Source organism: Colletotrichum destructivum, chromosome 1, assembly GCF_034447905.1.
Source record: "Colletotrichum destructivum chromosome 1, complete sequence".
Taxonomy (NCBI): domain Eukaryota; kingdom Fungi; phylum Ascomycota; class Sordariomycetes; order Glomerellales; family Glomerellaceae; genus Colletotrichum; species Colletotrichum destructivum.
The window spans coordinates 1,318,641-1,344,826 of record NC_085896.1 but is presented as its reverse complement, the minus strand read 5'-3'; the positions used below and the strand labels follow the sequence as shown (position 1 = coordinate 1,344,826).

Below are 26,186 nucleotides of genomic sequence, written 5' to 3'. Positions count from 1 at the left end.
GTAACTACACTGTAGATCTCGGTCTTTTCCTGTTTTGCCATTGGCCATGTTCTTTGTTGACGCTGTCCCTCGGCCGCTGAGCCACTGTAACAGCTGCTTTTACAGCGCTGTTGCAGAGCCGAGAGAGCCTCCTCCACCTAAGGTACCTACCTACCTGCCTTAGGTACCTTAGGTATTGGCATCTCTTGGCCCTCCACCGGCAATCGTTTGTTCCCTCGTATCTTGTCTTTTTTGTCTCCTTGTCATACATCCCCCCTGTCTCCATCACTTTCCCATTACATTCGACATGGCGTCTCTTCAAAAGCCAAGCCGATCTACACGACTATCATCGCAGGCGTTGGATTGAAACATGGACGCTTCGACGGGCGGCGTAGTCATCGTCGTCGTTTTCGGGTGTGTCTTGGCCATTGACGACAGACTACGACTCGCGCAACAACACAAAAACAAGGCACTCGAGCTTGATCAGTCACTCTCATCCCATCGGGGCCGCCGAGGCACAAACGGAGTGGAGAGAAGGTCCACACGGATACGTCGCCGTTCCGGCATCCAATCCCGTCGCTGCACTTTGTCAGATGCGAACGACCACCGACCGGCCGAATCGTCATCGGGGGTGTTTCCCGTCTGTCTGTCTGTCTCCATCCCCCCAAACATCCTGGTCTATCCATCCCTAACTTATCTGACGTCGTCTCCATCTCAACTCCAAGGCTGGCTGGCTGGCTCCAACCAAGCTCGACTCGATCGGAGGAGCCCAGTTCCACATCATCTCGAACCTCGGCATCTTCCCCTTTCGGACATTACCCTTCTTCCCACTCGGCGCCCTATCGCTCCATGTCCAAGACCACCACCGACCGATGCTTCTGGCTTTTCGTCTAATTGTGGAGTTTCCCCTGCCCTTACCTAGGCTCGGCCGTCGTTCCGCGCATGTCGCCGCCATCCATCATCTTTTCGATAAATATTAGTATGCCTCGTCCTGAAGCCCGTCCCTCTTGGGCGCAAGAAAAAAAGGGGTTCTGTCCTACTCTACTGTATTCGTATACCTTGTCAACATCACGATCGACAAGAGACTCATCTTTTCTGTCACCTTGCACAAGACAGCAATTTCTCCCTTATATCGGCGCAAACCTCCCTTCCTGAACAGTGGCTCGACATATATTAGTTCCCCTCTTCTCGATTCCATTTAGAGGTATCCTGATAAAACAGGCACTCAATTACCACATTTCAAATACAACCACACACAACTACACACAATGGCAACAACAGAAGGCCCAGAGTTCACGGCCAAGGAGGTCGCTGCCCACAGGGAAGCCAACGACTGCTGGATGGTCATCCACGGTGAAGGTATGGCCCTTGCTCGCCGACCTAGATAATCCAAGCAAACATTCAGCTAACGTTTACCCCCCTTCCCCCCCCCCCAGTCTACGACGTCTCAAAGTACATCCATGACCACCCCGGCGGCGCAGATGTGCTCGTCGAGGCTGCTGGCGTCGACGCCACAGAAGCCTTTGATAATGCAGGCCACTCCGAGGACGCCTCTGAGATCATGGCCACATTCCGCGTCGGTAAGCTCAAGGGCGTGAACAAGCGCTCCGCCCCCAAGGCCGTCCGCCTCGCTTCCAAGTCCACAACCGCCGCCCCGGCTTCCTCCACCGCCGGCTCCGCCGCTCGCGTCGCATCTCAGGCCGCCGCCGCCGCCCTTTTCATCGGCCTCGGCGCCGTCGCCGCCCGCCACGCCTCGTCCACCCCGGCCGGCCAGGACGCCATCGCCGCCATCCAGAGACTCAACCTCCAGTTGCCCTCATGGCTGTCCCTCGGCGGCGCCGCCCGCACCAAGCGCACCGGCTTCGGCTTCGTCGAGGGCTTCGCCGTCGCCTCGGCCTTCTTCGCCGTCGCCGGCTCCATCGCCGCAAAGGAGGCCTCCAAGCTCCTCCACTATGAAATCACACCGATGCACTACCGCCCGCACCAGAAGATGCCCAAGGTCGCCAAGCCCAACCCCCTCAACCAGCGCGGCTGGCTCGACCCGGTCTCATACCACCCGCTCCCGCTCGCCGAAAAGACCCTGCTTGCCCCCAACGTCTACCGCTTCGTTTTCGAGCTGCCCACGCCGACTACCGTCCTCGGCCTGCCCATCGGCCAGCACGTCTCCATCAAGGCCGAGATCGACGGCAAGTCCGTCAGCCGGTCCTACACGCCCACCTCCAACAACTCGGACCTCGGCAAGCTCGAGCTTGTCATCCGCTGCTACCCGGACGGTCAGCTGACGGGCAAGTATCTCGCCAACCTCGAGGTCGGCGACGAGGTGCTCTTCCGCGGCCCCAAGGGCACCATGCGCTATCAACCCAACATGGCCAAGAAGATTGGCATGCTTGCCGGCGGCACCGGAATCACCCCCATGTACCAGCTCATCCGTGCCATCTGCGAAGACGACCGTGACACCACCGAGGTCAGCCTTATATACGCCAACCGCTCCGAGGCTGATATCCTGCTGAGGAACGAGCTCGAGGCCTTTGCGAGACGGTACCCCAAGAACCTCAAGCTGCACTACCTGCTTGATGCGCCGCCCGAGAACTGGGCATACGGCGTGGGCTACGTCACCCAGGAGATGATGGCCGAGCGCTTTCCCGCCCCCGGCGACGGCTCGCGCGTTATGCTGTGCGGCCCGCCGGGCATGGTGGCCGGCGCCAAGAAGTCGCTGGCGAACCTGGGCTTTGAGAAGCCCGGCGCCATCGCCAAGATGTCGGATGCCGTCTTTTGCTTCTAAGGAGAGAAACTTTTTTTTCCGGCTGAAAAGAGATACCAATGCTATAGAAGGGGTTTGTTTGTTTTTCGTTGTCTTTTTTTTGCTGTAACGATAAGGCTTGCATCGTAACGGAGTCGGGGGGGATGGTGCATCGGGATAGGTGTCCGGGTTGACGATATATACCTACCTGTAACACACTGCATTTCCTTTGTCCATAGAAGTAGACTTGAACAACAGTTCGAATAAACCGGACTATACCATTACATTGTATTGTAGGTGATGCTAGCGTTTTACTGGTGGAGTTTTTGCCTACACTATCTAGCAGTACACCCGACATACGATTTAACGCTTGGTAGTTCCGAATCCCTCGACATTGATGCAGCTCCGGGAGGTATGTTACATCTATCCATCCAGTGTTCCTCAAGGAGGCCATCACCTGTCATTCCACCTAAGTCTCATGGTGATACCCCTGTGGCCGTTACTGCTGCTGCTACTTTTCCGCTCTCCACAAAGCACCCTACTTGTATACTATGGGATCGAAGTAGCAAGGTCACTTGAACGATCGTTTTCAACTTCTCCTTGTGGCCATTCAGACTTTGTTACTGTCTACCGGACATACAGCAAAGATGTTAATTCCGTAGCCCTGGTTGGGGATATAAATCGAGGAGAAAAAAAAAAAAGAAGAAAAAAAAAAAAGAAGAAAAAAAAAAAAGACGCGTCCTGTTATAATCAGTTTGCCCAAAACACCAGCCCACTTCTACCGAATGGCCCTGTTGAACGAGATATTTGACTACGTGGATGGCTCAACGAGAAACTCCATCCATGTCTCCTTTATGAAGCAGAGGGAGGGACAACGCGGTAGGCTTCTCCATTCTCTTGAGATTCCAGCCTCAGCAACTAACATTACCATGGTCTCATAATTTACTCAGTTGGCGTAGGCCACCGAGACAAGACGTTCCAGCACAGCATGCAGCTTTCCATCTCGGCCGCGCAGTACGCTGTAGGTTTGTAAGTGTCAGTACGCAGGTCTCGCGCTGGCGTGTGCCCATGTACTGAAAGGTCACGGGGTGAGCGAGCTGCTCACCTCCTCCCAAGACGCATTTGAAGTCTCCAACCGGCGCTTTCCGTAGCGCGCCGTTCTTTTTCTATCCCTCTCGGTTCAGTCAAGTGGCCCCGCTCGAGTTTGTGTGTTTTGAAGCGGATGATTGGGCTCGCAAAGGGGGGAAGGTCGTACTTACGGACCCGGATATCGCGCCGGAGCAGGCAGTGACGTGAGCGAGAAGTATGAAAACGACCCAGGCGTTCATCGTTGGGGTACGGGTTCGGGATTGTGTGCTTTGCTTTTCAAGCGCAGCAAGGTCGGGCGGGTGAACCACGACGAGACGCTGATAACTTTCAAATTCCGAGGGCGGGAAGCTCGAAGCCGAGTTTATTCATCATGATTTATAACGCATGAATTCTGTAGACGGGGGACTGTTATATACTTGAGGAGATGGCATGGAGAGGGGCCAAACTCACAATAACGCAATCTCTTTGTCCGTCATTCCACACACATACTATGGTCTGTGGTAAGTTTAATCGTTGTGCTGTGTAGCCTGCAAGGTTAGGCTAGCAAACCTGGCCCCTGTTGACATGTGAATGCGTGTGTACATACATGCCTTAGTTGCTGGATGTACTCTTGCGAAGCTGAGTGTGGCTACATCCCCAAAATCTACTTGGCAGGGTGGCTAAAACAACTTTGGCCTGCAACCACAGTAGGCTTTAGGTGCAATCCTAACCATTTCACCGAATCTGTCATAAGCGAGGTTTAAGCTGCACGGCTAAACTCAGTGGTAAACACTACTTTCTGCCCTCAAGTCTGGCAGGCGGGGTAGACATTGGTAACAAACTCCTCGTTCGGCACATCGGTCGAGGCGGACTTGAAACACGCCAGCCAAACTTTTGAAGAGGGTGATGATGCCCGGGACACGACGTATGATGCCCTGCATGACCGGGTGGCAAGTTCCAACATGCGACGATCGACAAGGGATGGATGTTTGTCTGAAGAAAAAAGAGGGGGAGGAGACATCCGTCGGGTGTTTCCTGGGATTTTTTTTTTTCCTTTCCTTTCCTCTTTTTATTTAATTTTGTTTATTATCAACTTTTTTTTTTTTTAAACTTTCTAACAGCTGGGAGAGACGAACCTTTTGACTTTAGCGCCAGTTACTTGATTAGGTGGTTCTGCAGGTCTTTAGCCGCCCGCTTACCACTGAACCATGTCGAGCCAAGGACGAAGCGGATCGACGTTGAGAGGCACGCGCTTGGTGCACAGGAGCGAGAGCCTTGTGGAAGTACCATCTAATCCTCCTCGAGTCTGCCCTAAATGAAAGTTTCATGTCCGAACACACGATAGCCTCGGGGCTTGTAGAAGGTTAAAGTCGGCCCGAACGTTCTAATAATATGTAGGGCTGTTGTTAGCAGTGCGGCAAGTTACTGGCTGTCTGGCGGCACCACTCTCTCCTCCTTGCCCATTAGCACGCCGTGGTTCGAGTGGTTGGTCTTCGTTTTGGGAGATGCTGCGGCTGAACGAACCGTGAGCCCTTGATGTCATCATAAAAAGTCTCTTTCTGGGATCGTACCAATCCTTGAAGTAAGATCTGGCCTTGAAGGGCAGGAGAAAGATTTGTCAACCGATCCTTCGGTAGTACAACCGTTCACGGAGTGATGAACTAAAACCAAAGTTTACGAGTTGCGAGAATTGGTGGACGAGATGATGGTTTGTTGCAGTTTATACAGGGTTTTGAAAACAACATGGACCGGTAAGATCCCTATTCCCACTTCGGGAAACTGATTACCTCGGTGAAGAACACCTCTCAGAGAGCCTCACAGTTGAATTTTCAACGCCTTTGAGCAAATGAGAAACTTAAAAATGATCAAACGCTTGAGACGATAAAACATCCTGCCACATAGCACCTTCGGATGAGGTCCGCCTCCTCGCCAATCTATCTTGTCTCGTGCCGATCAGACAAAGGGCCTCCATTGCTCCTCGCACCAGTCCCAGAACTTTTGGGCGTAGCCCGACCCGCCCTCTGCTTCAGGTCTCATGGAATTTACAATGTCTTTCCTCGGGCAGTCCTTGTCCGGCCGCACACGTCCCCAGGGGATGACGTAGGCGCCGTTATTCTCGAGCGAGATGTCGGGCGAGAGCCCAGCGTACAACTCCGTGTAGCCACCAAGCTTCGTCTCGTGGAGGAGGAACAGCTCGAAGAGATACATGGCCAGGGCCGGGGTCCCAACGTACGACCCCGCCTTCAGGTTGCCGGGGTTCTGGGTGACGCTCACGATGCCTTCGGCGCCGTAGCGGGTTGCCATCTCGCGCCCGAGCAGCCAGTTGCCGGCCTTGGAGTGAGCGTAGTTGCGCGCGCGGTCGTTGGTGCCCTTATCGAGGAGCTCGAACTCGACGCCGTTGGCGGGCGCGAGCGAGTCCGCGAGGAAGCTCGAGGTCCACACGACGCGGACCGAGCCCCGGGGGGCGTCCGGCACGGCGGCACGGAGCTGGGGGAGCAGGAGGTGCGTGAAGAGCTGCGCGGCGACGCAGTGCATGCCTATCATGGACTCCATGCCCTGCTTGGTCCTGGAGCCGACCGGCAGTGCTAGGCCGCCCGTGCCGGCGTTGTTCCAGAGGACGTCGAGCTTGGGCTCCTGTTGCGCAAAGGACGCGGCGGCAGACTTGACGATGTCCAGGTCGTTGAGGTCCAGGTGTAGGAACTTGACTGACCCGGGGTTCTTGAGCTTCGAGGCGGCGCTTGTGATTGTTTCGATTGATTTTTCGGCTCGTTCCTAGCAACAGCATCAAAGAAGGGAATGGTCAGTCTCGGTACTCGCTCGGACGGCGTTACACGGAGATGTGGGGCCGCACCGACCGGGCCGGGGTGACGGCGGAACGCCGGACGAGCGTGGAGAATAGTTCGACCTTCAGCATCCGGGGGGAAGTGCTGACACGGTCACTCACCTTGGAACGCGATGCCATGTAAATGGTGGCACCCGTAGTGTAGAGGATCTTGACCAGCTCAAAGCCGACGCCTGCGTTGCCGCCCGTGACGATGAAGACGCGACCGTTCTGAGGCCCAACGTGCTCCTCCGTGAAAGTCGGCTTGGGAGGGTAGAACTGCGTGCGCCAGTTGCGAAAGGCTGCGAGAGACATGGTTCTGGCGAGCGGCCTACGGCTATGTTGCGGGTGATGGTTTTTCAATCCGGTCCAACGGGGAAAACGAGTGCTTGGTCACAGTAATACATGACGGGGGGAGGACAGTGGCGGCGATGGCTTTATAGTCGTGAAGGCTAGCAAGAGACTGCGGGATTCAAACCAAGTTACGACCTTGATTCGCGAGAGGGAACGAGCTGACGACTTAGACCGAACACCTGCAGCGACGCGGCGCAGTCAACGTCAAGGCACACACAGCCAGCCCGCCGGGCTGTTGGGTTGAGCCTACACCACAAACCGCCTGGAGAAGCGATATTTGGTCCAGATAACGACATTGAAGCCTCTTCGAAAGGATTGGACTAGCAGTAGAAATTGTGGGTGGCGCTCACAGGCAGGGGGGGGGGACCAACAGTGATCTGACGTTGGACGGGTTCCGCCATCACCCTGCATACACCTGCAGCTTCTGCCTTGCTCCGATTGGGTCTTAGAACGAGGATACTGATTTGGGATTCGAGACAGGGGTTGCTCGATTCCAAGTCCGCGCGGAGTCGGGTGGAATTTCTGGACAAGTCTCGAAGGATTCTCACCGCCGTCTGTCCCTTCAGCCCGTCTTCGATGAGTTTTTTTTTTCCCAGCGGTTGGGAGCTTCGATGTTGTGGAAAATGTATGGGGGCGGAAGTTATTTGATAGCACACCTTTCTATCTGGTCGACGTAAAGCACGTTGTTGCGACCAATAGCTTCGCATGGGATGAGGTTACACCCTTCGACAAGCATAACCGATTACATGTGGCCAAGATACTTTGAGCCAATTCGCAGCATGCTGTATCCATGGATTAACTCAAGGAAAGACAGTTGTAATCGGCACTTCTTGGCATTCGATTTCAGCTGACAGCCTCCCCTTCCTTATCCATCCCCATCAGGTAACCTATCTATTCCTGGCGCTTGGCTTCGACCTCGAGCTCAATGAGCATTCCCGGAAAGGCCAAGTGCGGGACCGCGATACATGTCCAGATCGGCCGGTGGTCCGGGATGCGCTTCTTCAGAGCCTCGACGGTCAGGTCGAAGGAAGCGCGGATATCGCAGTGATACGACCGCAGCGAGTAGACGTCCTCCCACCCCCGCAAGCCCGCGGCTTTGAGGACGACGTCGACGTTCTCCAGCGCCAGCTGGACCTGCCTCTGCGTGTCGTTGGCGTCGAGGGCCCCCGTCTGCGGATCCCAGCCTCCCTGCCCAGCGCATTTGACGACGCCGTTGCCCAGGTCGACGGACTGGGAGTAGTGGCAGAGCTCGCCGTGCTTTTGACCGGCGCCGGGGGGGCTGTTGAATGTGATTGAAGACATTGTCGTGTTAAGCCGTGGCGGAGATGATGTGAATGAAGACGAGGACCTGCGGGAACAATAGTCAGCATCGACTTGGTTATATAGAATAAAAATCCGATGCTTGACGTATGAGAGAGATGGACTAGATGCGTAGGTGGGTAGGTACCTGGCTGACAATGATATGGCTGCACACAAGGCGTTGAGCTACCGAGAAAGAAGTGTCCTTGTTTGAAGTAGTCGAAGATTCGTAAGAAAGCCGACGGTGGGATAGAGAGTCAATGACGGGAGACTTGACTTTCGGGAGACGTCGTGTTGTTTAAGTATTGTTTCCACGGCCCATGGTTCTGACCTCATTCACCGGGGTGTTTGGAGAAGGGGCCCCGAGTTGGAGAACGTCGCCGTCGAGGTGGGTCAAGGACTCGGTTGGGTACGTGGTGTTTAGCCCATAACATGTGCTTCGAATGGGCGCAACCTGAATGATAGTTGACTACGCATAACCAGTTGCCGGATCGAATCGTCTCTCGTAACTGGCGGCACTTTGACAGAACCTGGTATCGATTCAAGGATTGGATTATATAACACCCAGTTGCATAGGAAGCCATTGCTGGTCCTCGGGTCCTTTATTCTCTTTTCTTGAGCAGTATAGTTCAGCATTTGTCACAGCCTGACATTCTTCTCGGGACGAGCACGGAGGTCGCAATGGGCAAAAAGATCAATATTGCAAGCATTAGGAACCACGCAAATAGATCATCTGTTTTTTACAATTAATTGGCATCATCATGTTCTTGGGGGCAAATCATGAGACGAGGCCAAGACATCAAGGGCTGCTCCTAGGCGCAATGCAAACGGCTTGGCCTCAAGGGCTCCGAGAAGACGTCCCCAAAACCCCAAAGTCAACCGCGGCAGGCTGTCCGACTCGACTTCATCTGGTAAGTTAACATCATCGTGCACTGATGACCATGCCATCGTCACCAGATGCTTTGCTCGCTCCACCAACCCGTCTACAAGAGTAGGTTAGATGTAAGTCATGAGAGCATGTCGAGAGAAAAGTGAACAACTGACCTTGAACGGGCGAAGTCCCGATTCTGTATTGATCCAGCCACTTGCTCAGGAACACAGCAGATTCAAATGCCCATATGACGCTTGATAAACCCCAAAGACTGGCGTTCTGGCGGACGTAGTACGTGAACCCCGTATTCGCGGGCTCTTCCAAAAACTCGAGGCAATTCTCGACTGACGAGAGTAACAAATGAGAGGCGTTCTCATCAGCCCGGAATCGAAAATCTCTCAGCGTCACTGCAAGTTGGGAGGGGTCTCTGTCGTACTTCAAGTCCGTATGGAAGACGGCTCGTAAATGCGCGAGACAAACCAGGCTGTGCGTTTCGTGCGTGTTGTGCTGCTGTGGCGACGGGAGCCATGACCGAGAAGCTTGACGGCTCATGTTGGACTTGACGAACCCCAGGATCTTCCTGCCCACCAGTCTTTCAGTTGGAGTGCAGTAAACTGGATGTGATTGACAACTTACAGAAGCCGGTCCTGTTCTGCAACCAGTGGTTCCGTAGGCAACCCAAGCACAACTGCATCTCGTGCCAAATGTAGACGTGAGATTGTACACGCAACCAGTGATAACGTTGTCCAAGGCTCGAGTTCTGAGAGACAAAAGTCGCCATTACTTGAGCGTCCTGCGCTCTCTACATGCAACATCACTTCTTCCATCAGTGTACTCATATTGTCGTTTTGAGAGTAGCCAGGCAACTGTTCCGGCTCTCGGAGGGTGTTACTGTCGGATCGGACCCGCGCCCATGTTGGAGCAGGGATTTCAAGAAAGAACTCGCTCGGTCGAGGCATCTCGGACAAGCCTAGTAAGAAGCTTTGTAATGCCGAGGTGCATACAGAATAAGCTCTCACGAGTCGGGATGTCTGACAGGTCTCGACAGATTTATCGATTGCCTCCGATGTCTTTTCGCATGAATCATTGCAAATCCTTGCGTAGAAGGATATGGCACTTCCAAGAACTTGGAGTTCGTCCACAAGATGGACCGGCTGATCCAAACCGACGAACTCTGAGAGCAAGAGGAAAGCGGCGAGCAGATGACCAGATACAGTTCTTGGCCGAGTTCGGTCAGCTTCGCCTAATCTGTACGGAATGCCGTTGCTGCCTGAACCACTCACTTTGAAGTCTCACGCCCGCCGTACTCTGGCGAGGCAGTCCAGGCTTGGAGTGCCGCGGCCCGACTGAAGTCGAACATCGACTTCGCATTGCGAGCTTCAAACAGATACAGTGCGCCCAGCGCAAATATTGCAAAGCGAAGGGCAGGGTGCACATCGTCGTTGAGAATGTGTTCACGTATAAAAGCGAATCTGCAGTTCTTGACGCAGGAGGCGAGGTATCTGCGGCATGCTTGGTCCGATGGGGGCACAAACCCCGGGGTCTCCTTTTGATAATCCGTACGGGAAACGCCAGAGGAATATTGTCCTGTTTGAGAGTGTGTTAAAATGTTACGATTGCTTGGCGACGCAAACTTTTGTTGAGGTGATGGCTTACGTCGTTGCGTCAGAGATTCACTTCCGCTCATGGCTGAGGATTGTGCCAAAGGCTCCGTTGCAAGCCCGGCATTTGCAGATGGAACTTCAGACGTAGGAACAGCCGTCCAGCTATCGTCTCGGTCTGGGCTCTGGAAACGTAGGTTATCGGCAATTTGCTGCAAGCCACTGTTGCTGAAAAAGCGTCGAAAGTCTGACAACGCGTGCTTTCCAGACTGCGGAGCCAACATTGTTTCCCCTGAACACTCCAACTAAGCTTTCAACGACGTCCAATAATTCAGTGCGGGCTTGCATGGTTATCTACCTAAGTTCTGATACTCGGGAGGAAGCGGCAAGGCCCTGTCTAGTGACGATCCTGAAGCTGTGTTCGGGACAGCATCTGGACTCTTGTCATACGGGGCTCCAATGGCAGACGTTTCTGCAAGCGGCTCTTGCGATGATCTCGTCAAACTGACAGGGTCTCCAGGCGAGGAACACCCAGAAGGGCGTCTGGGTAGGCGAGTTGTGCCGCATGCTCCGCTCAAGGCATCGTCAAGGTGCCGATGAGACACGCGCTCGTGGCGACGCAGGAGATCCTGTCTTGCAAAAGCCTGCCCGCATTCACATTTGTATGGCTTTTCCTTGGTGTCTACGAGGGCCCCTGGGTCAGCATCGTGAAAGGACGCTCGCTGGTGGGACGAGGTGAGCCCCGCGGTAAATCAGGCATGCCGGCAACTCACGGGTGCGCCTGTGCCGTTGAAGATGCTCGCTCTTGCGGAAGCCTCGGTCACAGAACGAGCAGACGTACGGTCTAGAGTTGTCTGTCATTTTGCACAAACGTGACAACTGTCGTTGGTTTGGAGAACTCGGCGTTTCTCCAACATCTCCACATAGAATGAAGGATAGAGAAAGACATGGAGAAATGTGCCCTGACTGACTCAGGGCTGCAGGCGGGGGCAGCCACGTGAAGTCAGACCTCGTCGGTGTCTCGGGCTTTGTTGCATCGGGGTTTGGAGACGCGTGTCCTGTGGTTCGGCCTTCTCCATCAGAGCATACCGGAAACAGCCCTCCACCATATGTCACGACAAGCACACAGGTGAAGGACAGCGATGGTGGGTGGACAGCCTTCTCGTAAGACGCTGGCGGTACCTCCGGTCAAGTCGGCTTGCACCTCCTGGTATGTCTGAAAGATTCGGAAACCCGGACGTTACATGTATCCATGGCCTGACATGACTCTAGCAGAGCTTCTCGTGTACGATGCAGCGGCGGGAGCCCTTGTGCGCGGGTAAGACGTCCCATCGAGTGCACACATGTCGTGTCAGAGTCCCGAGTGAACATCGGCTTACGTCGAGTATTAGTGTTTGCGAATGGAACGACAATGTGTCTTCACAGTCAGTCACCGAGGTCTGAGACAGACTCGTTCAAGCACTGGACTACATAATAATACACAGAGGGTCATTGACTTGGCCATCAACGAAAGCCGTAGCTCGTCTCAGCACACAGCTCTTGGTCCCAATATTGCAGACACGGCCGACGCAGGTCTGGGGGGTGAAAGCTTCAGTGGATTCCTTCCAACGCTTTTTGACGATGATCTGGATTCATTTCAATTCGACGACATCTTCCAGGGAGGCTCGGAAGCCGAATTGGACAGTTTCTTCGCGAACATCTTCAGCGCGCCCTCTTTTCCTCGCGCCAGCCCCCACGAGGTCACTACAGCAATAGCTCTTCTCGATGAAGAGTTGTATTCCCAATATCGAAGCCATGCCGAAATGTGAGGTCATGATATCCAAGTCAGAGAGTCATGATGCTAACCTATGAATGTTTTGCAGTCTAAGCGGCTACTACCGACTGATACATCCCATCTACCCTATCCTCCCGCCACCTCTGGAAGATGGTAGCACGAGTCTGACGGATATGCACGTTCAGGAAGACATCCAACTGGAGGCCTCATCTCCCCTGATGCTAGCGTTGCACGCACTGCTCATTCTTATTCCAGACCCAGAATCCGACGAGGCTTTCAGCGAAGTCGAGCGTCAAGGTCGAGCCAGCATGTCGCAAACCCTGTGTGTACGAGCGCTTGAGGCATTGGAGCTTGCCTCGCAGAATCAAATTACGGGAGTTCGTTCACTCTCAGTCTCCAACTTCCACCCACACGTCCCCAAAGAGTCCGAGACTCCGCTTGCCTGTTGCGTGCTGGGCCTATATCAGTACCTTCACCCAGGTGACTTGCAGGAGATGACCGCGCTCTCCTGGAGGGCATTCGATATGTCAACAAGTCTTTGCTTGAATGGCAAGGCAGAAACACCCAGCCGGTTTGCTGAATCGTTGCGGAGAACATGGTGGATGAGCGTAAGTCGCAGGCAACCAAGCAACACTCGGAACTGTCACTTATAACGCAACTTACAGTATTTGTGTGTTTGCAATGCTACAATCGTGAACTGCAAGGTATAAATGCCCCCGATCCTGACAGATGACTATCATTCGATGTATCTGACAGGATCCATCAGCCATTTCCTAAAACAGTGAACATCAACAACGTACGAGTGCCGTATCCCACGACGGAGAACACAACCGAGGTGCCGTTATCCACTCAGTCTTCTCTTTAGAAAAGTCCGCATTCTTACCTTTGCAGCTCTGGGTGCACTACATCCGCGCCGAAGAGGCTCTTGTTGCCGCTACCTTACTCCTTGTCGCACTGCTCAGGGGATTCGCTTCGGAGTCCGAAGTGTCCGCGTTCAATCGAGATATTGGCATTCTCGATCGGGTGATAATGCATCAGCTAGGACCAATCGGTTCCCAAGGCATCTCTGGGTTCGACCTTCTTGACTCTCCCGAAGCCAGGCTTGCTGTGTGTCTGCGAACAACTAGTCGTGCCAGGCTGATGAGGTGTGTTGGATCCGGACTACTGAGCCACTCCTCCGTACAGCGTCCTAACGTGCCCAGCGCGCGCATCAAGCTGCACAGATACCGGGCCTTCATGGGCCATCCACGAATATTGAAGAGGTTTGCGGCGGTCACTCCGATGAAGTCATCCGAGCGTGATTCGGTCATCGATATGCGGAGAGGGGCAGAATTTTCCGTAAAGGCCGCCCAAATGTTCCCTTTCTCGAGCGAGCACTCCCACAGGGTCTGCTTGGAGTCGGCTACGGCCATCGCTCATGGCCTCGACCGCCTGAGGTCGTTGGGAATCCGCGGTGAGTATCCGATGAACGACATCTGCCTATGGGTGGGTGGTTACAGAAAGCTTACGGGCCCATCCAGCAACTCCGGCGGCCTGCTCGTCAAACCTCGCCGGCTTCACTCTGATGATGATATCCCACTTCCAGACGTCCACGCCGGGGGCAGCTGGCTCCGAGGTTACGCGGCAAGAGGTCCAGAGGCTATGCAAAGAGGGAGTTAACACTGCCATTGGCGCTCTTGGGCAGTTTTCGGGGCATTTCAGATTCGTCAAGGCGCTCAAAGGTAGAGAAAAGCCCCGTCGACGATAGACCATTACACGCACTGCTGCGACCGCTCTGACATTCATAACAGATCAACTTCTGACTGCTTTTGCAGCATGTGAAAGCTTAAGTGGCGCTTCAGGCGGCTGAGCTGTCATGCATTTGCCTGTTGATGTGGCAATCAAGGCGAGAGAATGCTGTTTTGTCAAGTCATAGCAGCCACACGAGAGATAACTAACCTTAGACGATTCAACTCAGTTGGAAGCGAATCCAGAGTCGACTTAAAGTCAGTGGAACTGTGCTCACAAATCTTTTTACAAAAAAGGCCAATCGCACCACACATTCACTTATGCAACTGCATCAAGAGCATCGAGTAGTGGTAACTGCCCGCAGGGCGTTGGATTCTAGGTACACACGCTATGTGGAATGTACAAGAATGAGGGAATATCTACAAATAAACAAGCCTATGTTTTGGTTTTGGACGGCCGCCTTTCCCGTGGTGGGAGTGGGCAATCCGTACTGATCTCTCGTCCCAGGACAATGCGCCCGAGCGGATCTTCGCGTCGTGATCTCGAGCTTAAGAGCTGGTGACGTCGGAGGTAGAGTAAATGCAGGCCGCGGAGGGGCCGGAGGAAACCTCGGAGGGCTCGTTGCCGGGGGTGGTGCCCTTGAACTCGGTGCAGATCTCCTTGACGCCCTTGGCGACGACGTTCTTGAAGGTGGCGGTGTCGCCGAAGTTGGAGTTGATGCCTGCGGGAGGGGAAGACGATCATGTTAGCATGGGTTGAGGATCTAACAAAGAAAAAAAGAGTCTCTCTTTGTGTGTGTGTGTGTGTGTGTGTGTGTGACAAACTTACCAGCAAGGAGCTTTCCGGAGGAGGCGTTGATGCTGTCAAAGATGACGTGGCGCTCGGCGCTGGTCTTGCAGTTGCCGCAGCTGCGGTACAGCTTTCCAAAGGTCTCGACGGTGAAGCCGCTAACGGAGAGGGTGCCGCCGCCGTTGTGCTGGAGGACCTTGTCTTCGGCACCGAAGGCGCCACCGCCGGTGATGGTGGTGGTCTCACCGGCGTCCTGCAGCTTGATGGTGAAGGCATCCTCGCAGACGGCGGACCACCAGACGTTGTCGAGGGCGCAGCCGCCGTTGCAGTGGACGCCCTCGATCTGGTTGGGGCCGATGATGACGTTGGAGAGCTTGGCACCCTTCTCGAGGATGAAGACGGCGTCCGAGTCGCCGCCCTCGGCCTGTCCGGTGCAGGAGACGCCGCGGTCGAAGGCGACCATGCCGCCGTCAAAGGACTCACCGGCGGCGACAGTCTGGGCGGCCTTCAGGACAGAGGTGCCGGAGGAGGCGGGGAGGCCGCCGCCGGGGGCCGGGGCGGTGCCGTTGCTGGCGCGGATGCCGTAGCTGTCGGTGCCGTTGCCGGGGGCGCCGGGGGCCGAGGTGATGATGGAGCCCGGGTTGCGCGTCTTGCTGGGCTTGGTCTTCTTGGGGCTCTTGGCGGACCTGGTCTTGCTGGGCTTCTCGGCGCGGGCGGCGTGGTGGAGGAAGTCGAAGTAGCCACGCTCGGCGTGGGCGATGCCGTTGCCGTTGCTGTTGGCGGCGCCGTTGGCGGCGGGGGCGGCGGCGATGCCGAGCACGAGAGTGCTAAGAGCGACGGCGAAGGAGTACTTCATCTTGAATGTGTTGGTTGTGGATGTTGTTGGTTGTGTTGGGTGAGGAAGGTCGGGTTATAAGAGAGAGAGAGATGGGCAAAAAAGAAAACCGGCTTGTCTACTTGAGAGAATGAAGAAATAGTTCAAGCCTGCTTGAAAGAGTGTAGCGAACAGAGAGAAGTCTGAAAGGGGTGAGGAGATGAAAGTGATGGAGAACAGAAAGAAACGAGACTCTAGAGGGAGATATCTCGAGGTTACTTATATCAAGAGAGACACGCGCGCGAGTGGATCGGATCTGGAGCAGGTCCACGACTTACAGTGACGGCCACTCTACTACTTACTGCCCACTTACTACTTACTACTTACTTACTTGCTACTCACTACTTACTACGACTACCGAACACCCTCGTGGAGTCTGAAGAGGGCTGGTCCAGAATGGAAGCCCAGAAATGGGAACGACTACTCCCGCATGCCTCCATACACAAAGCACAGCATCAATCAATAGGCGACGCGGAGGAAATGAAAGCGTCGATGCAGGCTCTGAAGATCGCACTAGAGGCCCCTCCCCCATCCACCATGTTTCCGTAAAGTGGGCTCACCAGATGCCCGTCCAAGTCTTTTACTGTGTCTCTCTCTCTCTCTCTCTCTGTGATCTGGCGCCAACTTCGACCTATTCGCCGTTGGTAGGCATCCCGAGGTCGGACTCCATCGCAGAATGGGGTCAACTCCCCCGAGTTGGGACATGGACTCATCCCAACTTGATTGTTTGCACGCAAGTCGTTGCCCGAAAAGGGAGAATGGGCGGGTCTGTGGCTGTCGACAAAACACCCGGCCGGGGACCCTGGGTCACTGACTAGCCAGGCCCGCCCTTTAATTCGATCTCCTTGGCACCCTTCCTCTGAAGCTTGAATGGGGTGGACGACTGAGTCTCTGGTCTGGAATAGAGTGATGGGCCAGACTGTGGGTTCAAGGAACCCCTGGCGGTTGGATGCTAAGCCACCCCAGTCCACATCAGTCTGCTGCAATCAACGATGATGGGCAACAATTAGTTGGTCGAGGTGGGAATCAGCCAACTCGACGGGACCAGGCCAACCAACTCTTGAGTCTCTAGTTTACTATCGTATGTAGGTCTCCATCTCTTGTCAAGCTTGTCACCATTCGTTATCCTAGTTAGTGTACGATGCAATGAACGCTCCCCATGCCCACCACCCTCCGTCCCACCCTCGTCACAAAACCAGGGGCTCAGAGAGGCACATCTCAATGTCGAACTCGCCCCTTGCAGCACGTTTCGAAACAGCCAGCAAGGGGGGGGTCGACCGGTCTCCAACAGAGTCGGCCAAGCCAACCACCGTTAACGCAACTATCTGTCACTCCCCACCTTCTCCAATTTTCCAAAGCAACGCCAAGACAATGCTCAGACGAAGGCGAAGGAGAGAAAGAGAGAGAAAAAAAAACCGTGATGCCTGTGGTGGTGAGTACTTTGCTCTGCCCGTGGCCGGTGGGCGGAGGAGGAGGCCGAAAGGGAATTGGACAAGGCCCGGCCAATCCACGTTGGCGGTTCACAATGACGAGGCAACGAACATGGAGTCCCCTGATCCCTCTCTTGGGCCCCCGAGTGCGTTATCACCATTGTCACTCTGCAGGACCGTGCTTGGCCAGCTGTGCTTGGCCATATCGTTACCGCCGCCGCCCAGGTCACATCAAGGCCGGCGCGTCGCCGGCTTTTTTCGGTCACCAAGATGTTGGCGGTTTCGAGCCTGAACGCGATTGAGGATCTGTCCATCCGATATCTAGCTCTCGTCCGGACCCATCATGCATGATGATAACTCTGTCCCAAGAAAGAGGCCGTTCCCCATCATGAACCGCGGTTGTGGTAAGAAAAAAAACCCAGATATCCAGAGCTTGAAAGGTTCAAGAAACAGTGCGATGCCTAGGGAACTATAGATCATCGCATATATGCCAAGGGTAGCCCGGTTTGCAGAGGCTGCAGGTTAATACCTGTGAAGCAGCCGCATCATAACTGGGCCCCCCTATTATGGATTACGGGCCTATATGCTCTTCTCGGGGATCATCTCTCTCTCTCCCCCTCTCTCCCTCTCTTTGCGTGAACACTTTTCCGCCTGTCAGTGCCACTGCAAACACATGGTTTGGGCTTCCTTCTGCCTGTCGGAGGGTGACCGGGGCATGACGCCCACCATCCGGAGTCTGGGACCCCCCCCCTCCTCCTCCTCCTCCTCTCCTGGGCCTCTTGGGCCTCTCCTTGGGCAGAGCGTCATTTACAAGAGACCGGACTTTTTCCGGCCATTTTTCTCTGCCGTGCTCTCAGTTTTCGCCTCCAGCCCATGTTCTTCGTTGAGAGATAGAAGCCTTGGTTTCCTGATGTCGGAGATATATAGATAGATCATGGTCAACGCCCCCCCCCTCGCCTCTTACCCCCCCACTGCGACATCAGCACCATCCCGTCATGATCCCCGGTGGGCAGCAACGTCGGTTACCGTCTGATTTCGTGATTCGCGGAGCATCAGATCATCGCTATGTGTCGTTGGCCCGGCGTGTTGGTTCAAGTAGGAAGCCTGGTCTTGTCCGACCGTCTTGGACATATGGTTTTTCAATGCCGCTCGCGCTCGTGGTGTTCCCCACGTGTGTTTCTGACTGATAGAGGCGGGACAGGCTGAGACGCAATGTTTTTTCTTCTTCTTTCTCTCTCCCTTTCCCTCTTCCTCTCTTTCTCATTCAGGGCATTATTCGCTGCCTGGTCTCACGGATGACTTCCGTTACGACGCGCTGAGGAGTCCGGAACAACCGTTGCGTCTCAGTCCTACGGGCGACATGTTCCACTCTCCGCCAAAGATATTGCGATCACCCTGCAGTCCTATCTAGTCCCCCCTGGGGGCCCCCATCGCCAACGTCGCATCAGCCGTCGTCGATGGGCGCGCTGCAAGCCAGAAATAGAACAGGGATGGGAAGCGGTGGCTCCTCCGACCCTCTGTGACGAGCTGCTTGGCGCATGTTGGCAGCTCTTCGACATTCGCCGATAGCTTTCACTAGCTCGTTCAAGTTTACTTAAAAAATTTGTGTCTTAATACCATCGCACCCAAGACGGCCTCATCCGAAGTAAAAAGCAGACACAGACGTGTTCGTCCCTTGGACAACGTATTAAAAAAAAAAGCCAAGTTCGAGAGACAAGACAGGACTGACCTGTTGCAAGTACAAAAGGCACCTTGGCGCCGAGGGTTTGGAACGAAACAGGACGGGAAAGAAAAAGGGCACACAAGATTTTCTTCTTTTTTTCCCTCCCTTTGGGAGCAGGTTTCCCCCCCTCCCCTTGCAACACACCCTTCCTCCGTGTGTCCGATCGACTCAAGCTCTTCTTCCCGGAACTCTGTGACTAAAGTCCCAGCTTCTCTTAGTAGAAACCGTGCCGGGCTTGGGCAGAAGCTGGTTCGTGCGTGCGTTGCTTCGTGAAACGCGAGTGAACTCAATTTGAGTCTGCCATGAGTGTGAAGCACGTGGCCAGGCTTATTAGACCCAATACCAGAGTCAATGCAACGTCTGCGTGGTCCCTCTGCCCCGATTATGCCGTCGACTGACGAGATATCGGTCAGGTAGCCCGGCAAGTCCATCGATGGGGGCCCAATCAGGGACTCGTCCTGATCATCACAATCGGTTTCTGGTTTAGCAACATCGTCTGGGAGACACGGTTTCCGCCATTCGGGCCAAACAGAGTCATGTTTTTGACTTTACAGAAGATTGGGGAGGGGCCTCTGTTATTGAATCCAGTCGATCAGTGAGTAGTAATTCGGGACTGAGTATGTAGGTCTCTACACTAGACCACTTATTCCACTACCGCTCACACTTGCTGCTACTGATAGACGATGACCACGGTTCCCTTGGTAAATCTTGATGTCATGGTGTTGGCTCTTCCTGTCGTAGCCCGTGATGAGGCTCGACGCCTTTGACATGCTGTTGCTTGCTTTCTGGATACCCCGACGTGTTGTCTGACGATCGCGGGAAATGAACAGGACTGAGACGCACATCGAATGATCGAGTCCTAATTACCGACCAATACCGACAAGCTCACTGCTTCTCCGTGACTCTTTCCCCTCTTTGTATGGCGATAGGCCTCCCTCCCTCCGAGTTCTCCGAGTCTCCTCTAAACGCGCCTTTTCGCTCCTAGCCATCCTGTCCGAACTACGCTAACGAGACTTTCCTGCTCATCAACCTGACACCGCGTCCCTCTGCCGCGCAGTAAGCTCCCTCTCATCTCCCGAAGTTCCTCACCACGAGCTCTCTCTGTCGCGTCGTTCTCGTCAGGTTCCGCCAGGTGCTGGCGCCAGGAAGACGAGCTGCGAAGCGTCAGGGAGGCCGGCAGCCGTGTGCGTTGTCTTCCAGGCAGCCCAGGGTGCTTGATCACAATCTTCTTGCGTCGCCAGCCACACCCTGCTTTTCCTCTCTGCCTGCGCATGAGGATCGAGGCCATGCCGCCGAGCGCGAGGTACGCACGATCGGGTCTGAAGCCGGTGCGGAACGTCAGCGGCCGGTTGTGTGGAGGAGCTCACAGCCCATCCGCCGGCTCCATCGCGGAGGGGCAGTTACCCAGCGGCGGTTATTGAGTACTTGGCGAGCGCATCGCGTATCATTTTGATTCTGGTTCCCTCTTCATCCTCGAAAGGCAGCCCAATGGGGCTGCGGCTGAGTTTTTCCAGAATGGAATCTTTTTCAATCTGGGCGATGTCTCGGAGGTAGACGAGCTCGTTGGCCTCGGCTTGTGCAAGCCTATCCGTCGTTGTGGCCGTTGTATTAAGTGCCTCCTGCTATGCTCTATAATCATGCTCCTTGACATAAGTTCAATGTTGTTTCTAAGAGAGTTTTCTGTCTTAGTTTGAAAATGTCTTGAGCCGCTTTTCGCCACCGTACCCCAAGTAAGTTTTCAATTAGTTCGAATAGGACCCGTCTGCAAGAAACCGTACTTAGGAACCACCACTGGCTGAATGTTATAGCAAAGGAAGTTTTGTTCGTAAAGCTCCCATGATACTGCTGTCGCTGTTCCTGTCTCTATTCAGCACCCATCTCCGTGACTATTACCGACTTAATGGTTCTGTACCTCACATATTACTCCAGGTTTGAGGGACAAAGCCTCCTTCACAACCATGACCTGAGGCAGACCATTTCATATAGTCGTTTTTTCCAGCACCTTCTCGATTCAGGCCCAGCCCGGTAACGGTTGATGTTGTGCTGTCTCTACAGGTTTGATCAGACGTGATTAGTCTTGCCAAGGACGTTAATACCAAGACACCAAGCCGGTTAAGCCGGCCGGTTAAGACGGCCGGGTAGGCGGCCTCCACCAAGATCAGAGCCACATCTCAGAACAAACCCCGGCCTAAGCTTAATAATTAGGCTATTCTCACTTCTCTTGGTCGTCAATGCTTGTCGTCTTGATCCCGGCAAACCGTTACTGCCGACGCTAAAGAGGTCTCTCCCATGTTGGAACCGTGACGAACCCACCACGACAGGAGGGGCGGCTACACCGTCGTCCATTGGTGTCACAACAAGCCTGTGATTGCAATACATCTGTTGGAAATGCAGTCAACTCCCACTCCATCGCCATCACCGACCTTATCAGCAACACAGCCTTTGCTCCAGAGCTCCTTGCCCTTATCCACTTCAAAATCCGAATCATCGACAGCATTGTACGACAACAAACACTGACACACACACACACCGTTCCCAACACCCATGCTGAGCCTCCATTCAGGCCCTTGACCCGCAGCAGAGGCTGTTGCTAGAGACATGCTAAGAGGCTGTGGAGAGTGGCAAGTAGCCCCCCACGCAGCAACTCGGTCTGAATTCCCACGGGCATATCACGTTTCCGATTTAAGCTGGCACAAGCATGAAAAGGGTAGCTGGTAGTCGAACATCCATGTTCGTCGCGACGTTCGGGATGAGAAGGCAATGAATGGGGGGGGGGTCCGTCCGATGGGAGAGTGCAGAATGCTAACAACATTGCAGGCCCCCGTGTTGATCTCGAAGGAGGGCGGTTGAAGGTAATCCCTGGTCATAATGAGTTAATGACTTTACTACCTAGGCTGGTGGATGGGACCAACATGCTAATCAACCCCCCCAAACCAGATTCCTGTCTCATTCCAGCCCTGGATGACCAAGGCGGGAGTTCACCGCGTATCTGTCAACAGTTTCGGATTCGGCGGAACCAACGTGCACGCCATCCTTGACAGCGCGGAGGAGTTTCTCGCCAACGGCCATGATGTAGCTATCGGGGACAAGCAAATATCATCTGTGGGCTCTCGATTTAGCATTTCGCATGGGCTGGACCACGAAGGCAACGGCGACGTCCGGTATCGCGTCTTTGTTCTCTCTACCTTGGACGAGCCGTCTTTGAAAGCGGCCGCCCAGAACATGGTGTCTTACATCAAGCGACGCGCTCCCAAGATTCCCAACAGCTTCCTAAACGACCTAGCCTATACACTCAACTTCGAACGGTCGCTGTTCCCCTATCGGTCTGCCGTGTCCGCGAACAGCATCGATGGTCTAATCAAAGCGATCGAAAACCCCTCCCGACTTCCCATGTCCAAGGTGAATGCAAACGAAAAGCCGCCAAGTGTGGGGTTTGTTTTCACAGGCCAGGGTGCCCAGTGGGCGGTATGGGCAAAGAGTTGATGGGAATCTATCTGGTCTATGCGGAGACCATGCGAAGATGTAGTGACCATCTCACAGCCACCGGTGCCACTTGGGATCTCATCGGTGGGTTCCCATCTGCTTTGACTCTTGAACGGTTTTGCGGGTTAGAGATGGCTCTGACATCAGGCAGAGGAGATCGAAAGAGATGGTAAGACCTCTAGCATTGCCAGAGGCAAATTCAGCCAACCTCTTTGCACAGCCCTGCAGGTCAGCCTCTTCGAGCTGCTCGGCTCGTGGGGAATTCGCCCCACGGCAGCCGCCGGTCACTCAAGCGGCGAGATCGCGTCGGCTTACACAGACGGCATCATCAGCCGGGAAGACGCCATGGCCTCGGCCTATCACCGTGAGATCTGTTCCGAGAGAAGTGGCCACCATGGCCAAGAACGGCATGGGCAAAAAGGGGTCCATGATGCCCACGTCGCTGTCAGTGAGCCAAGACGAGAGCCTGCTGTCCAGTCTCAAGCCCGGGCATTATGTCACGGTTGCGTGCCATAACAGCCCGTCCAACGTGACCATCTCCGGCGACGACGAGGCCATCGTCGAATACAAGGAGAGGCTGGATCGCGACGCCATTTTCGCCCGGATCTTGATCGTCGAGGCGGCTTATCACTCCCTGCACATGGAAGCAGTACGAGATGAATACCTGCACTCCACCCAGGACTTATACCCGAAGCGGGATTCAGATCCGGACACGAATTTGATTAGCTTCTACTCCTCTGTGACGGGCAAGCGAGCTGAGCCGACACAGCTGGGACCGCAATATGTTAGTCGCCACTTCACCAAACCTGGTTAACCACAGACGGGAAGCTTCATTGACTGATTCGGTTTGGGGTGGTGGTGAAGTGGGTTGAAAATATGATGGGCCGAGTGGAATTTGCGTCTTCACTCAAGGCTCTCGCCATCGAATCAGAGATCGATACATTGTTGGAGGTAGGACCGCATGCTGCCCTCGCAGGACCCGTCAAGCAGATTCTACAGGCCAGTGACCGACTGCGAGGCGTCAACATCACGTACGCCAGTGTGCTGAAGATCAAGGAGAGCGCGGCCAAGCCGGTCGTAGCCATGGCCGTCACACTCGCAACGAAGGGAGTCCCCGTCGACCTGCGGGCGGTGCACGGGACGACGACGACAAGCGCAGCAGTAGTGACTGGTTTGCCATCGTACCCGTGGAATAAATCCCGGTCGTACTGGGCAGAGAGCAGGCTTTCGCGCGAGTTCCGAAACTGCCCCTATCCACGACGGGATCTCCTGGGCCGCCCGGCGCCTAACTTCAACCCCCTCGACGGCCGGTGGCGCAACTTCGTCCGCACCGTCAAGATCCCCTGGCTGAGGGACCATCGGATTGAGTCCAAGATTGTGTATCCGGCAGTCGGGTACATCGCCATGGCCATGGCCATAGAAGCGGTGAAGCAGCGTGCCCCTCGCGCTCCTTCGGCCTACAGATTGCGTGAAATCGTGTTCGGCAAGGCGCTAATCACTGAGGAAGAGGAGGAAGAGAACGACGACGACGACACCGAGGTCTTTATGAGCTTGAGGGCCCGCAACGACGGCACACGCAAGCCGTCGTCGACGGTGGCAAAGGCATACTAAGACACAGGAACTCCTTTGCGGCCGAGAAAGATGCATAAGCTGGCGGGGCAACTCCAGAAGAGGCTCTGCTGGACCGCGTCAAGGATCAGTTGCCAGACATCATAGCGGGCAACGAGACGTGGCGATCCGTCATGGGGAGAGAAGAAGCAGGCAGCAGGTCTCTTGCAGACCGTTTTTGAGCAAAGCGCCGAGCTGCTTTAGGGTACGAGCGGATACGTCACTATCTGGACCTTGTGAGCGCCCAGAACCCAAGCCTCATAATCTTGGAGGTAGGCGCCGGGGCCGGATGGTTGACGCCCCGGATTCTTCACCGCATTGGTGGGGCCGACGGGTCGATTCCGCGCTTCGACAAGTACCGTATCCTCCCGGCATCCGGCTCGGAAACGGCCAACACCCGGCTGCGGGGGGATACTCGAGCCCTGGCTGGGTGGCGCGGTCAGCTTGGAGAAGCTGGCGCTCGACGGCCGCCGGGAACAGGACCAGCAGGACATGCCGTCGTCCCACACGCTTGATTTCATTGTGTGTTGCCATCTATCCACCAGCGTGGCATCGATGGTCACGGCAATGAAGGACCTGCACCGACTGCTGAAGCCGGGAGGCACCATCATCCTCCTAGAGCCTCGGCAGGAGAGCCCGACAGCGATGGCGCTGTACGGAACATGCCCATCGTGGTGGAGGCACGGCGCCGTCGACAGAACGACGAAGGATGACGCGGGGCCCCGTAACTGGCACAGCTGTCTTGAAGAAACGGGGTTCGTGGACATTGTCGACATGCCATACATCAGCCCGGCTACTGCTGATGCGGAAGAAGACGTCGGAGATCCGGCTGTGCACTTGCTTCTGATCGCCAAGTCACCACAGCAAGCATCGGTATCACCCGAGAGGTCACCACCCGTCCCAATCCTCCTAATCCGTGGTGATACTACCCGGGAGATCCAGGGAAACCCCTCCCTGAGCGGCCTTGCGGCTCTTCTCCGCGGTTTCGGGCACCAAGTGACGACGACGTCCACCCTGGAAGATGCAGATCCGGCGGGCAAGATGTAAGTCGTGGCGTGGGACAACCTACCTCCCACCATCCTCAGCAATCCAACGGAGGAGGAGTTCCGGGCGTTGCAGGACCTGTTCCTGAAGTCTCGAGGCGTGTTGTTTATCATCCGGGGGACGAGGTCGTACAGTCCGGTCCTGAACATGGTCGTAGGCATGATCCGAACGGTGCGGTCCGAGATTGGCGAGTCCAGGCTCCTCGTGCTCGACGTCGAAGACAAGGCGGACCGCACGATTTCGGACCCGGACGTTGTCAAGGCCGTTGGAGCGCTTTTTGAGCGAGAGTTCCTGGCCGGCAATGTTGCTTCCCCATCCGCCACTGGGGCCTCCGATACCGAGTTCAGACTGTGGTACGGCCGACTGATGGTACCCAGACTGATCCCGGACAAGGCGGCGAGCCGTGACGTGATGGCGGCCTCCGAGGGCCAGGACAACGGGACGCCGACGCCTCAGGAGGAGGTATGGACGCAGCCCGGGCGGCTGCTGAGGGCCGAGATCAGCACGCCCGGCCTCCTTGACACGATCCACTTCGTCAACGACAACCACCACCCCGACGCGGGGCTGGCGGCAAACTCGGTGGAGATCGAGGTCAAGGCCGTAGGGCTGAACTCCAGGGACGTCATGATGGCCATGGGCCAGACCGAATTGGAAGCCCTCGGCGCCGAGGCCAGCGGTGTCGTCACGGCCGTGGGAGACGGGATGCACGAGAGGTTCGCCGTGGGTGATCGCGTTGCCTGTCTTCACCTAGGGACGATTCGAAGCTTCGTACGGGGTGATTCGCGCTTCGTACAAAAGCTGCCGCCTGACATGGGCTTCGATACGGGTGCCGCTTTACCTGGTGCGTACACCACCTCCAAACATTATTGTTGTTTCTGCTGCTGCTGCTGTTATTGTTCTCGTCTTGCTGACCACCAATGTCCATTGCCGCTTCTTTGATTCATTGCGCCGTTGCTGACCATCCAAAGACCGATGGCGCGGCCAATCCCTCCGAGCCCGC

At 55.2% G+C, this 26,186-nt stretch overlaps 10 protein-coding genes across 10 annotated transcripts; 4 read left to right on the top strand and 6 right to left on the bottom strand.

Moving 5' to 3' along the window:
- Nucleotides 1-163: 163 nt before the first annotated feature.
- CDEST_00416 (Putative cytochrome b5-like heme/steroid binding domain, oxidoreductase FAD/NAD(P)-binding protein) lies at nucleotides 164-2,761 on the top strand (the record flags this gene model as incomplete). The annotated part of the gene is made up of 2 exons (XM_062916575.1): nucleotides 164-1,338; nucleotides 1,416-2,761. Exons 1-2 carry the CDS (start codon nucleotides 1,248-1,250, stop codon nucleotides 2,759-2,761), a joined length of 1,437 nt encoding a protein of 478 aa, XP_062772626.1. The 5' UTR covers nucleotides 164-1,247.
- An 893-nt stretch (nucleotides 2,762-3,654) lies between these two features.
- On the bottom strand, nucleotides 3,655-4,284 carry CDEST_00415 (uncharacterized protein; the record flags this gene model as incomplete). The annotated part of the gene is made up of 3 exons (XM_062916574.1): nucleotides 3,655-3,885; nucleotides 3,979-4,156; nucleotides 4,259-4,284. The coding sequence occupies 3 exons, from the start codon at nucleotides 4,282-4,284 to the stop codon at nucleotides 3,655-3,657; spliced, it is 435 nt and encodes a 144-aa protein (XP_062772625.1).
- A 1,456-nt stretch (nucleotides 4,285-5,740) lies between these two features.
- Nucleotides 5,741-6,923, bottom strand: CDEST_00414 (Putative short-chain dehydrogenase/reductase SDR, NAD(P)-binding domain superfamily; the record flags this gene model as incomplete). Its single annotated transcript, XM_062916573.1, has 2 exons — nucleotides 5,741-6,559; nucleotides 6,732-6,923. 2 exons carry the CDS (start codon nucleotides 6,921-6,923, stop codon nucleotides 5,741-5,743), a joined length of 1,011 nt encoding a protein of 336 aa, XP_062772624.1.
- Nucleotides 6,924-7,853: 930 nt separating this feature from the next.
- On the bottom strand, nucleotides 7,854-8,264 carry CDEST_00413 (Putative YjgF/YER057c/UK114 family, RutC-like superfamily protein; the record flags this gene model as incomplete). Its single annotated transcript, XM_062916572.1, has 1 exon — nucleotides 7,854-8,264. The coding sequence occupies one exon, from the start codon at nucleotides 8,262-8,264 to the stop codon at nucleotides 7,854-7,856; it is 411 nt and encodes a 136-aa protein (XP_062772623.1).
- A 756-nt stretch (nucleotides 8,265-9,020) lies between these two features.
- CDEST_00412 (uncharacterized protein) lies at nucleotides 9,021-11,017 on the bottom strand (the record flags this gene model as incomplete). Its single annotated transcript, XM_062916571.1, has 4 exons — nucleotides 9,021-9,244; nucleotides 9,306-9,712; nucleotides 9,769-10,350; nucleotides 10,416-11,017. The coding sequence occupies 4 exons, from the start codon at nucleotides 11,015-11,017 to the stop codon at nucleotides 9,021-9,023; spliced, it is 1,815 nt and encodes a 604-aa protein (XP_062772622.1).
- Nucleotides 11,018-11,083: 66 nt separating this feature from the next.
- Nucleotides 11,084-11,594, bottom strand: CDEST_00411 (Putative Zinc finger C2H2-type; the record flags this gene model as incomplete). Its single annotated transcript, XM_062916570.1, has 2 exons — nucleotides 11,084-11,415; nucleotides 11,507-11,594. 2 exons carry the CDS (start codon nucleotides 11,592-11,594, stop codon nucleotides 11,084-11,086), a joined length of 420 nt encoding a protein of 139 aa, XP_062772621.1.
- Nucleotides 11,595-12,133: 539 nt separating this feature from the next.
- On the top strand, nucleotides 12,134-14,254 carry CDEST_00410 (uncharacterized protein; the record flags this gene model as incomplete). The annotated part of the gene is made up of 5 exons (XM_062916569.1): nucleotides 12,134-12,537; nucleotides 12,596-13,115; nucleotides 13,173-13,211; nucleotides 13,399-13,960; nucleotides 14,007-14,254. 5 exons carry the CDS (start codon nucleotides 12,134-12,136, stop codon nucleotides 14,252-14,254), a joined length of 1,773 nt encoding a protein of 590 aa, XP_062772620.1.
- Nucleotides 14,255-14,582: 328 nt separating this feature from the next.
- CDEST_00409 (Putative pectate lyase PlyH/PlyE, pectin lyase/virulence factor) lies at nucleotides 14,583-16,056 on the bottom strand. The gene is made up of 2 exons (XM_062916568.1): nucleotides 15,064-16,056; nucleotides 14,583-14,956 (listed from the first exon to the last, which is right to left on the bottom strand). Exons 1-2 carry the CDS (start codon nucleotides 15,878-15,880, stop codon nucleotides 14,784-14,786), a joined length of 990 nt encoding a protein of 329 aa, XP_062772619.1. The 5' UTR covers nucleotides 15,881-16,056; the 3' UTR covers nucleotides 14,583-14,783.
- A 5,956-nt stretch (nucleotides 16,057-22,012) lies between these two features.
- Nucleotides 22,013-24,145, top strand: CDEST_00408 (Putative Acyl transferase domain superfamily, Acyl transferase/acyl hydrolase/lysophospholipase; the record flags this gene model as incomplete). The annotated part of the gene is made up of 4 exons (XM_062916567.1): nucleotides 22,013-22,529; nucleotides 22,686-23,010; nucleotides 23,054-23,318; nucleotides 23,399-24,145. 4 exons carry the CDS (start codon nucleotides 22,013-22,015, stop codon nucleotides 24,143-24,145), a joined length of 1,854 nt encoding a protein of 617 aa, XP_062772618.1.
- Nucleotides 24,146-24,634: 489 nt separating this feature from the next.
- Nucleotides 24,635-26,125, top strand: CDEST_00407 (Putative GroES-like superfamily, polyketide synthase, enoylreductase domain-containing protein; the record flags this gene model as incomplete). Its single annotated transcript, XM_062916566.1, has 2 exons — nucleotides 24,635-25,185; nucleotides 25,228-26,125. The coding sequence occupies 2 exons, from the start codon at nucleotides 24,635-24,637 to the stop codon at nucleotides 26,123-26,125; spliced, it is 1,449 nt and encodes a 482-aa protein (XP_062772617.1).
- Nucleotides 26,126-26,186: the final 61 nt, after the last annotated feature.

Coding starts and splice junctions, on each gene's coding strand:
- CDEST_00409 (XM_062916568.1), bottom strand. CDS start 15,880: ATGAAGTACTCCTTCGCCGTCGCTCTTAGCACTCTCGTGCTCGGCATC. Junction 14,957..15,063: donor CTCCGGAAAGCTCCTTGCTG/GTAAGTTTGTCA, acceptor CCCCTCCCGCAG/GCATCAACTCCAACTTCGGC.